This window comes from Eupeodes corollae, chromosome 2 (assembly GCF_945859685.1).
Source record: "Eupeodes corollae chromosome 2, idEupCoro1.1, whole genome shotgun sequence".
Taxonomy (NCBI): Eukaryota; Metazoa; Arthropoda; class Insecta; order Diptera; family Syrphidae; genus Eupeodes; species Eupeodes corollae.
In genome coordinates, this window is record NC_079148.1 from 139,149,179 (window position 1) to 139,161,534 (window position 12,356).

General features: G+C 32.7%; 1 protein-coding gene across 1 annotated transcript in view; it reads left to right on the forward strand.

Annotated features, from left to right (window-relative positions):
• Positions 1 to 209: 209 nt before the first annotated feature.
• The window catches only part of LOC129945264 (uncharacterized), a 65,497-nt gene continuing 53,350 nt past the window's right edge, over positions 210 to 12,356 (forward strand). The window contains exons 1-2 of the mRNA XM_056054923.1: positions 210 to 456; positions 3,504 to 3,706. Of these exons, the coding sequence (XP_055910898.1) occupies positions 210 to 456; positions 3,504 to 3,706 (450 nt within the window). The remainder of the gene's footprint in view (positions 457 to 3,503; positions 3,707 to 12,356) is intronic.

The window sequence follows — 12,356 nt, forward strand, 5'->3', positions numbered from 1 at the left end:
GTTTAAGTTCATTACTCTCCCATGAGTAACCTCATTATTGGTATCACAATGGACTCTTGAGGTCTACGTGCGTCAATGACCACTCCAACCTTTCCTAACCTAAAGCTGCTTTTGACCTAATCAAAAGGGTTGCTCTTATTTATAAGCTAACACAAATTGGTATATCTTCAAAGTTCTTGAAAGTATTTAGAGAGATGTACATGGGTACGATGGCTGCTGTTTGGGATGGAGTGAGCTTTTCAGAATGGTTTAGCACCAGCACAGGAGTCAAACAAGGATGCCCACTTAGCGCTCTTTTGTTTTCGTTATTTATAGATGTTGTTGCCCCTGAACTTCCTGGGGGATTAAGAATAGCTAGTTGCACCGTGAGGTTGTTACTATACGAGGCTGACCTCGTTATACTTTCAGAATCACCCGAAGGTTTACAATTGATGATCAATCGGTTATCTGCATATTGTAACAGATGGAGACTTGCTATCAACTAAACAAAATCCGAAGTTATGGTATTTGCCGTAGGGTAAAGTTGTCAACAGTGAATCAATTTTTACATCTTGGGCTGTTAAGCTCGCATTTATAATAGTAGCCATGACATTTTTTTTCACAGCATTTTCATACCACTTGGTATCCATTTTCTTCAAGCGCTAAGATCTTAGCGAAATAGTGTACGAAATTTCGCTTTCCTTGAAATTCAACTAAAATAAAATCACCTGGAATAGCATCTCGGATGGGATCCTCTGGCTCAAACTGTTCATTGTTCTCAATATCATTGCATATCATCAGTTTTATAGGAATCCTCATCTGTTATGATATCGTCTCTTTCAAGAACCATGCTTGAATCAGATTCTGAGGTTTGTATTTATTGAAGTATTTTTCTTACAGTCTTTTGTTTTTTTTTTTTTTGGTTGAACCTTTCTGATTTAGTTTTGCAAAATTTCTTCTTTCTCTGGAGTATCAGTGGCTATGAGACTCCTTCCTTTCTTTTTATTTTGCCTGTTATTTTTCCTTGGCTTATCTTTTATGTGAGGCTTGAATTGCGAAAGACTTACAATTTCCAATCTCTTCTGACTGATTATTTTTCTCGGTCTGATTAAATTCTTCATTTTCAGTGAGTTCAGGGAGATCAGTGACTGAGCTGGGCAAAAAGTCAACTTCTACGAAAACATTTCTATCGAATGGATATATAACAGTTTTCTTGAAAGCATTTGTGATTGATGTCAGCGTCATAGATTTTTTATATGCCTCACCAACTAAAGTACCCACATCATATATGGTAACGGGCTGATCTGGATGCCTCATCATTCAGGAATCCTTGCACGCGTTATAGATGCTTTGAAATGGTTTGAACAGACCCACATCGAGTGGCTGAGTTTTGTAGGATGAATGAGGTGGTAGGGTTAGCATGGTTATTGGTTACGCCGTTAGTTTTCTCTTATTCCAAGGATTCAATTGAAAGTTGAGACTCATGGTTGTCAAGCAGGATTTTCTTCAGATGGACAACTGTGTTGTATAAAATTTCTCATCACTTCTGGAAAGAATTCCGAGTTCATCCATCCACTTGGAGTAGCCAAACCTAAAGTACCGAGAGGTGTGCCTATGTAGTAGCAAATTAAAACAAACAACTATGACAACAAATGGAATTAGTTATGGGAACGCAAATTTACTTTACCGTGTAGGATATGATTTTTGAAATTCTATTTGGGAAAAACAATTACTGGTGGAAGCGCTATTCCACTTGAGCAAATTATTGCACATGTTGTTGAAAAAGTGCCTCTTTCCCCACTGGTAACCTTAGAAATGCACCGTATTCCTTTCGGGGCTAGAGTTTGTAAAGGTTTTTGAACAGTTGTGGTGACAGTTTCATACAAATTAAAAATCCCGTTGCCCGCATTAAACTGCAGCTCTCAGGGATTCTCAAAGAGATATCTCGATGTCGGGCTCGAAAACCTTTCAACCAGTCGATGCCTACCATTTGGTTCTCGTCCAGCTCTTGGGCACTTTGAATTTATTTATTAAAGCTGTTTCATAAGCCAGCTTTTGGCAATCAATGTTGGAAAGGCCATAAAAAAACATAGGCGGATACCGTCAGATAGGCTATTAGTGTCTGCTCTTGAGCGTCGGTAAAAACTTTGTTGATTTCATAGTTAGGAACAAGTCTGATGTTCGCTTGTTCTGGATTGTTTGCTGATGGTTTGCTAAATGGCAATTTGTTGGCAATGAGTGTGGAGTGAGATTGGATTACGATTTCAGCAATGTGAACCACGTGAAAGAAAAATGAGGCCATAATGAGGCACTTACTAATAGAAGAAGCTCAAGACTCATTCAGCAGTAGTAGCTACAGTCAACTCAGCTATAATCTTGGTTCCAGAAATTTTTTCCAGAAATTTTTTCAAGGATTCACATAGTTATGAAGAGATATCCCTAATCTTTAAAGCAAGATGTGAAGTTCTTAAGTTAATAGATGTCCTTATAATAATTGTTTTAACCAATTCTGTACGCTGTGCAAATTAAAATCAAAAGAAGATTGTCTACATTTAATTGGTATCTTTCAAATATTTAAAACTCTAAGACGCTACTTTTTCGGGAAAAATACTCTTACCCTACAAGAGACTATAAACATCCTTAACGAGCATAATTGGACAACATTAAGTACAGTTTTGAAATATATTTACAAGTATAGATTGGTATTAATAACAGAATTCAAACCATACATACATTTAAATATTCTAAATTTTTCTGTCAACATGGCTGACGGCATAGCCATAGCATCTAAATAAAAAACATTGTATACAATTTTGTAATTTAATGTAAATAAATGAATTACGTACTTTTAAATTTACATGTGTCGGTATTTGAGACTTTTAAACAGTTGGCCATCTAGATCTTGTGAATTAACACCTTTGCCTTTTTTCAAACATTTTCGGCTAAAAATATTCAGTCTATTCCAATTTTTCAATTTCTATTCAAGGTTTTTAAGGAATGAATTTATCATCGAAAATTGTATTAAAAGGATATGGGGCCCATTTGACTGATATTGATTTAATTGTTGATAGCTAACGTTTCCTTGTTCCAAGAAATATGTATCCATTGATTTCTATTGTAAAATACTAGTTTTTTGTTAAATCAAAATGAAACCATGAAACCTTTTATTAAAAAACCACATTTAAAAGTTTCTTATAATATGTTATTCCATGTCTCCTAAAGTTTCTTGTTTTTCTCAAGCTGATACGAAAAATCTCTGTGAGCACATTTTTTGTACCCACCACATCAGGTATTTCATAATATTTGAATTCATGTTAAACCCTCAAAACCGATTAATATCGAAAAATGATTGATTACTCGTCTAGTCTGCTTACTACACCTACGCCACTATCATTCAAAATGCATTCATATAAGTAAAAGTACGATGTTTTTTTTAACCTTTTATAACCCAACTTCTCTTACAAAACCTACTCTACACATGGAACTTCCAATAATAATACTTTTATTTTTTATTATATTTTCAGGTATGACCATGTGTTACCAAAGACCATCGGTGAATCACAATAATTTGGATCAAAAACCTACACATTCCCCACCGTTGCATTCACCCCATGGCCATAGATGGAATGAGCCATACTTTGATGTAACCATGCCAAGGAATATTACGTCACTTGTGGGAAAGTCTGCATATTTGGGATGTCGTGTGAAACATTTAGGAAATAAAACGGTATGATTGATCACCAATTCATCGATTCGTTTTTCAACATGAACATTACATTTTTTTGTTGTTGTTGCTTTCCTAAAAAAATGAATTAAAGCCTTTAAAAAAAGGGTTAAGGGTTGTTACATGCTTTTAGAAGGAAAAAACCATTATTCAATGAAAAAAAAGGTTGAAAATAAATCAGGTGTAGACCAATTATAAATCGAATCTAAATCGCCCTCTTCTATAATCTAAATGTCCAATTAAACTATTATTTCTAACCTGCCACATGTATGTAATTTCCATACCATCCTTAAAATTAAATGCAAATTAAAATGTGATACTTTAGCTATGCTTCCACAGAAAGATACCAAATCCCTAGACACGTTTCATAATGACATACTAAATTATTTAATGTCAAAAAGACTCATACTCGTATCTGTCATATGCATACACACATACAGAAAAAAAAAGGACTTCGAAACGTGGGCCTTATTTGATATATAATTATTGTCATTTTGCTCTTATTAAAATGTTACTCAAGGTCAATCGTTCGCTTATCCTTTGAAAATTAATTCGATTGAAATTCCCAAAACGATTGACTTCACTTGCGTGTTGTGCATGTAATAGATAGATAGATAGAATATCTCAAAAAAATATCTAACAAAAATTATTCCGTGGGAATTGACAGAGCTGTTAGTTTATTGATGTTTTGATTTTAATTGGTTTTTCCATATAGAAAAGGGTTTTCTATGATCGAGTTATTTTAGATAAAAAAAGCGTTTGCGATTTTAATTTAAGATACAAAAAAATATGTCCTTTCATTTAAGCTAGAAATTAGAAATGAACTCGATTTTTATTTTATTTTATGTTAAGTTGCAAAATGTTTAAATTTTTGATTGGATTTCTAAGAATAATTTTGTTTCTTTGAATATAAAATAAAGGATTCAAAAATCAGGTCAATGGAGGGTTAGAATTTTAAATTCAAATAAAAGTTCATACCACAAAATTGAATGAATAAAAATCTATGTTTTTATAAACGAGTAATATAAATATTATAATTATAAACCTCCTGGACTTGGTATGGATGTGGATGTATATAGGTACCAAAACATATTTTGAATTAATTAGTTATTAGAAAAGTACATTTTAACAAACCCTTAACATGAAAAAACAAAAAGACACATTACAAGTACATATTTTGAAACTAATTAATATTTAAAATTCAACTCATAACCAATAAATTATTAGAAAATTACAAAACAAAACAATGCTCATCAAAATATTTTAATTTAAATGAGGTTACATATTCTAATTTGCTTATGTTACAAATTTACAAAATTTTTGTATAAAACACTAATTCAACCGAAAAATGAAAATCTATAAACAATTTAATTAAAAAATATTATGTTCGATAAATTTCATAATCTAATATCCTTTTCAAATGGTCCATTAAAATGTTTAAAAAGAAAACAAAACATTTCAATAATAATAATATTCACATAAAAAACTTTATTATAACATCTGTAGGCCTTTGTTTATTATTCACAATATAAGGGTGGTCCTTCTTTTTAAATGTTTTTTTTAATTTAAACTTCAAAACAACAAGGGCTACAAAATTTGAAGCACTTGCTTTAAGTTTGTGAATTGATGATTGTCATCTTTTCGCTTTATTAGGGAACGTTATGACAATTAACTGCCAAGTATTTGTTCACAATTGTCAGAAATTTTCCGACACTTTTGTTCTAACAATTCGTTTATGAAATGAAAAACACAATACAAACAATATTTATAATTTACAAATTTTTCAGTATTGAATTGACAATTGCGACAGAAAACTCAGTTATTGTCAAAATTTGACAGTTAAAAGACTTTAAATGATAAACAATATATTTTGAACACAAATTGATAAGGTTTTTTAGTTGGGAGGGACTACGTTTCGCAAACTGTGACATTTTAAAATTGAAAGAATGCCAGGGTTCTGTTACTTCTAACATCGAAAAAATTGATCAACAAACAAGAGGTATGGGAATGAAAAAATATCCACGACAAATGTATCAGTATTTGACAATAACAAAATTTGTCATTAAATTTTTTAACAAATTTGTCACCTGACAATATTTCATAAAATACACATTTTTAGAAAAATGTGACGAATTTGTAGAGCTTGCACCTGTTAATTTCACAAGAAAGGCAACATTGATGATCCATCCAGTTACCGTGGGATATCCTTTCCAAACGGCACTTACAAGATATTCGCAATATTATTAAATAACCGATTAAACCGTTGGATTCATGATAATAAGTTGCTTCGAGAATTTCTGGCAGGTTTTAGATGTGGCTGCATGACTATCGACAATATTTTTGTACTGCAAAGCATAGCGGCAACCTCTATTGAACAAGAAAAGAAGCTCTACGTATTTGCTGTCGATTTCAAGGCAGCTTTTGATAACGAAGAACTATTCTTCAAGCTTTACAATAATGGGATGTCAGACAAATTTGGGCAGGTACTAGAAAGCATCTATGACGAAAATAAGGCAGCGGTATGGAATGAGGTCGAAAAGTCGGAGTGTTTCGAATCGAAGATGGGAGTCAAACAAGGTTGCAATCTAAGCCCAAATCTTTTTCCCTTGTTCATCGAGGAGATGATTGATTTTCTTCCTTGTGGATGTGGATGTATATAGGTACCAAAACATATTTTGAATTAATTAGTTATTAGAAAAGTACATTTTAACAAACCCTTAACATGAAAAAACAAAAAGACACATTACAAGTACATATTTTGAAACTAATTAATATTTAAAATTCAACTCATAACCAATAAATTATTAGAAAATTACAAAACAAAACAATGCTCATCAAAATATTTTAATTTAAATGAGGTTACATATTCTAATTTGCTTATGTTACAAATTTACAAAATTTTTGTATAAAACACTAATTCAACCGAAAAATGAAAATCTATAAACAATTTAATTAAAAAATATTATGTTCGATAAATTTCATAATCTAATATCCTTTTCAAATGGTCCATTAAAATGTTTAAAAAGAAAACAAAACATTTCAATAATAATAATATTCACATAAAAAACTTTATTATAACATCTGTAGGCCTTTGTTTATTATTCACAATATAAGGGTGGTCCTTCTTTTTAAATGTTTTTTTTAATTTAAACTTCAAAACAACAAGGGCTACAAAATTTGAAGCACTTGCTTTAAGTTTGTGAATTGATGATTGTCATCTTTTCGCTTTATTAGGGAACGTTATGACAATTAACTGCCAAGTATTTGTTCACAATTGTCAGAAATTTTCCGACACTTTTGTTCTAACAATTCGTTTATGAAATGAAAAACACAATACAAACAATATTTATAATTTACAAATTTTTCAGTATTGAATTGACAATTGCGACAGAAAACTCAGTTATTGTCAAAATTTGACAGTTAAAAGACTTTAAATGATAAACAATATATTTTGAACACAAATTGATAAGGTTTTTTAGTTGGGAGGGACTACGTTTCGCAAACTGTGACATTTTAAAATTGAAAGAATGCCAGGGTTCTGTTACTTCTAACATCGAAAAAATTGATCAACAAACAAGAGGTATGGGAATGAAAAAATATCCACGACAAATGTATCAGTATTTGACAATAACAAAATTTGTCATTAAATTTTTTAACAAATTTGTCACCTGACAATATTTCATAAAATACACATTTTTAGAAAAATGTGACGAATTTGTAGAGCTTGCACCTGTTAATTTCACAAGAAAGGCAACATTGATGATCCATCCAGTTACCGTGGGATATCCTTTCCAAACGGCACTTACAAGATATTCGCAATATTATTAAATAACCGATTAAACCGTTGGATTCATGATAATAAGTTGCTTCGAGAATTTCTGGCAGGTTTTAGATGTGGCTGCATGACTATCGACAATATTTTTGTACTGCAAAGCATAGCGGCAACCTCTATTGAACAAGAAAAGAAGCTCTACGTATTTGCTGTCGATTTCAAGGCAGCTTTTGATAACGAAGAACTATTCTTCAAGCTTTACAATAATGGGATGTCAGACAAATTTGGGCAGGTACTAGAAAGCATCTATGACGAAAATAAGGCAGCGGTATGGAATGAGGTCGAAAAGTCGGAGTGTTTCGAATCGAAGATGGGAGTCAAACAAGGTTGCAATCTAAGCCCAAATCTTTTTCCCTTGTTCATCGAGGAGATGATTGATTTTCTTCCTTGTGGAATTGAAATATCGAGGACACTCATTAAAGCCTTGCTTTTTGCAGATGACGTCATATTGTTTGCTTACACGCCCGAAACCCTACAGTTGATGATTAACCGACTAAATGTGTATTGCCGGTTAGATCGTCGAGATTGTTTAAACCTGCAAATATCAATTATTTAACATAACCAGCAATCTTGATATGGAAACACACCTTAAAGAAAAGCTGATTAGATCTAAAAGCACAATATCGGCAACTTGGAAGAAACGCTTCCCAAACCAGGCAATATCAGATAGTGTTGAATAAAAGGTCTTTGTTGCAGTGGCGGAATCTATTATGATGTATGCAGCAGAGGTATGGGGACGGGAGACGTTTAAAACGGTCGAAAAATTTCAGAGTTTCTTCAATAAAAGATGATTTCATAAACCGAAAAACGCGCAAACAATATGATCTCAATTGAGACAGGATTATCACCACTCTCTATCAAAACTATTAAATGTCATGTTGATTATATCAAAAAAAAATTTAATAAGCCAGATGAAAGACTCCCAAAAATTTTGGCATTAAAAACAATTGAGGAGAAAAATCTGTGGTATAAGAAGCTAGAAGACCATGCTGCCTAATGTAGAACGGACTTTCCAATAGTTGATGAAAATGGTAATTACTGCGATGACGATCTCTGGAATCGTATTGCAAATGTAGATGAAAAACTGAGAGCCGACGCTATTAATGAATCTACATCCCCGGTGCATAGAGCTACGTAAAACCATCTGAATCACAATTTATGCAAAACGTCACTACTATCGAAACAAGAACAAACAAGAGCTCATATCGGAAATTTTCAAAATTCGAGGAGAAATGATAAGCCTTAATTATACAACACATCGGGAGAATCTGCCTATCTACTGCAACCTTTGTAGCTTAAATGGAATATGTAATCCATTTCATAAGAAAGTGTCCAATTTTATGTGAAATACGCAGAAATATGCTCGGCAGCAATGTAAAGTCCACAGAAAAATAGTTGCCCTCCTCAACTGTGAAGGAAACGTAAATCAATTATTTTATTATTTTCGGTCTACAATGCAAACAGTTATTTATTTATCTTATATTCTAAATACTAATTCAAACAATAAACTTTCAATTAGAGAAACATTGTTAATTTTCAAACAGAAGTCAATCGGCAGACGGAGCCAAGCCTTAACGATTTTACCAAATTATTTTTGTAAACAATGTTCATATGTATATAAACGGATGTTAATAAATCGAATAATCTATCACCTGTTAATTGTTATGAAATAAGGCCCAAGGCTAAGGTTGCAGCATCATAATTCTTTTTCAAAAAATTTTCCATGAAAAATTCGTGCATTTTTAATACCCGTGGCATATTTGTTACTGTGAATGGCTGTCACGCCAGGGATCTTGGGTTCAATGTCTGCCTGTGCCACCTAAATAAAACAAAGTTTTAACGGATTCTGTTTCTTCCGAGGAATTGACAAATCCTCCAAGAATAATATTGTCATGAAAAGTGCTTTCTCAAGTTAAAACTGTAGGTCCCCTCCATTCCCGACAACAGTACTCACGCACAGGAATGGTTGCGTCACTTGGCCCTAGTTTTCAATGAACTGTTGCAACACATCATTTATTTATTAATAATTCGTGCATTTGCGAAAATTTCACGAATTCAAAGTTAAGAGTCTTGACTATATTGCCCCCCTTATCTTTCATGTGGATCTAAAAAAAAAAAACAAAGTGGATCAAATCATAAATTTACTGTTCTTTATCAGCGAGATATAGCATGTTCAAGAAAATTTACTGGAGAAGTTGATTACTTACTTAAGGTGGTGATACAGTCCCCTGTGAGCTAAGGCCTTATCAAACAAACTTCTTCATCTACTCGTAGCTCGGTCCATAGCTAGATCACTCCAGTTTCGTGCTCCGAATTGGGTGGTCCACTTGTGCGCGATCTCCTGATTCGCGGTCTTCGTCTACAGCGCTGTCCTGTGTGTGGATTCGAAGACTTTTCGGCCGAAGCATTGGTTTCCATGCGCTCTACGAGACCCAGCCATCTTAGTCGTTTGACTTTTTACCCTTCTGGCTAAGTCTACATCGCTGTACAGCCCGTACAGCTCGTCGATTCATCTTCTCCTCCACTCCCCTTCGATGTAAACGGGACCGTAGATCACATGGTGATCACCAAGGTGCTTTCATCCGCTTTTGTCATAGTCCATGCTTCTGCACTGTATAGCAGGACGGGGATGATAAAGGTCTTATATAGCAACACTTTGGTCCCTCGAGATAGAATTTTACCACTCAATTGTTTTCTTAGTCCAAAGAAACAGCGGTTATCAAGAGTTATTCTTCGTTTGATCTCAGCGATGGTTTTTTTTTCTGTGTTCATAGCGGAGCCAAGGTAGACAAAATCCTTTACTACAAGTTACTTCTATCGATGGTGACGTTCTGACCAAGACATCGATACTGTAGGTTCTTTCTTGACGACAGCTCATCATCTTGTCTAAAACCTCGAAAATTTTTGTTAAGTTGTTTCCAACCCTTATAGAGCAGCGTGAATTCTCCATGGTAATCCTGCACAAACTGACTAGTTTGGCAGGGATGCCAAAACTAGACATGGTTCAATACAACTTGTTTTATGTGGCCTTGAAATCGATGAAAAGATGGTGGGTGTCGATTTTTTGTTCTTGAGTTTTTTCCAGAATCTGCCGTAATGTGAATAATTGATCGACTGTGAACTTCATTGGTCTAAAACCAAACTGATAGGGGCCTATCAGGCTGTTGACGATGGGCATTAGACGTTCACATATTACGGCAGAGAAGAGAGAAGAGTTGATGACAGTCATTGCAAAATGCTCTTTAATTTTTCAGTAAATTTTAAAAATTTCAATGCCCCTTTGAAGCATGTTTCCGTTTATTCCTAATAATTTCGTAATTTTTATTTGATAAATGATAGAAATGCATACTAAAACAACTGTTAAGCTAGAGGTCTTGGGTTTAATCTCTAAGTGTGTCACCTAAAGTTTTTTTTCGCAAATAAAGCCCCTTCCGAAGAATTGACAAATCCTCTAAGCGCAATTCTTGTCAGGAAAAGTGCTATTTCAAAATGGCCTATCGGATTCGGCAAAAAACTGTAGGTCCCCTCCATCCCTAACGTGACTCGCACAGAAGAACGGTTTAAAGTTGTTGGTAAGTCACTAGGCCTTAATTCTCAACGGACTATTTCGACATCTATGTTATTGCTTTTTTAATGACATAAGATGACAGTTTTAAAAGTGTTCAAATAAAACTCCTCATTGGAAGACCCTTTAAAAATACTTTTGCAAATGTGTATGTCGTTAATTTTTATTTGAAATAATGTGAATGTTTCTGTGAATTCAAAATGTGTTTTGGAAAATTTAAGTTCAAAATTGGGACCACCCTAATTTATGTGCACATTAATAATGTAATTTTATTTGCAATATTAAACTGAAACAAAAAGATATATATTTGATTTTTATTCAATTATAACAACAAATTCAATATAAATCTACATAATTATTTTGTTTGTGTAAATTTCTTATTATACATATTTCTAATTTAATTTGGATAATGGATTTGACATTTTTAATAACTCATTTTATGTTACAATATATTAATTTATATGTATTTTAAATGTCAACACAGAACAATTTTAAACCACAATTCATTTATGATATTAATAATTTTTGTATTTTGTTGTAAATTTGTTTGCAAATCATTTTAGGGGTAAATCTGCAATAAATTACTGAGGTTTTATTATAAAAGAAATTTGTACATAGGTCAAAAACAGTTGGATTAAAATCAATACGTTATTTAATGACAAATGGGATAGGCTTACATAAATATGAACTCAAATAAAAGACTTGTTTTGTAATTTAAATGACAAGTATTGCCACATTTGTATTTCTTTTTCATAATTTGAGTCACGTTGTCAGAAAAAACTGATTTACAAAACAATATTTTAAAACTCAACTTGCCACTTTTCTGTTATATATGCCAAAATATTTACGTAAAATGTTTAATTTTCAACTTTTTGCAAATTTCGTATCCTCTTAATATTTCTGTTTCAATTCTATTTTGTTAAGTCATTAAATGTAAATCAGAAACAATTATGAAACGTTAAAATGAGTCCACTCAAAAAAATCCAAGTGTCACTGAAAAAAATTTCCATTCGTCACTTGTTGGGTAAATGCGTTGCCATTTTGTTGAAAGTGGTTTACCGATTGACTTATTCTATCAATAAAAAATTCGACAGTGAAGAATTTCTATTGAAACTATCAAAGTGGTATAAAAAAACACTTGTCCAACTTCTGTAATTTAGTCAAGTGTTTTTATTTGGCTTTTAAATATTTATGAATGAATTGAAGAACAGCATTTTCTTGATATTTCAAAATACTTACATAAACTTTCTTTTACA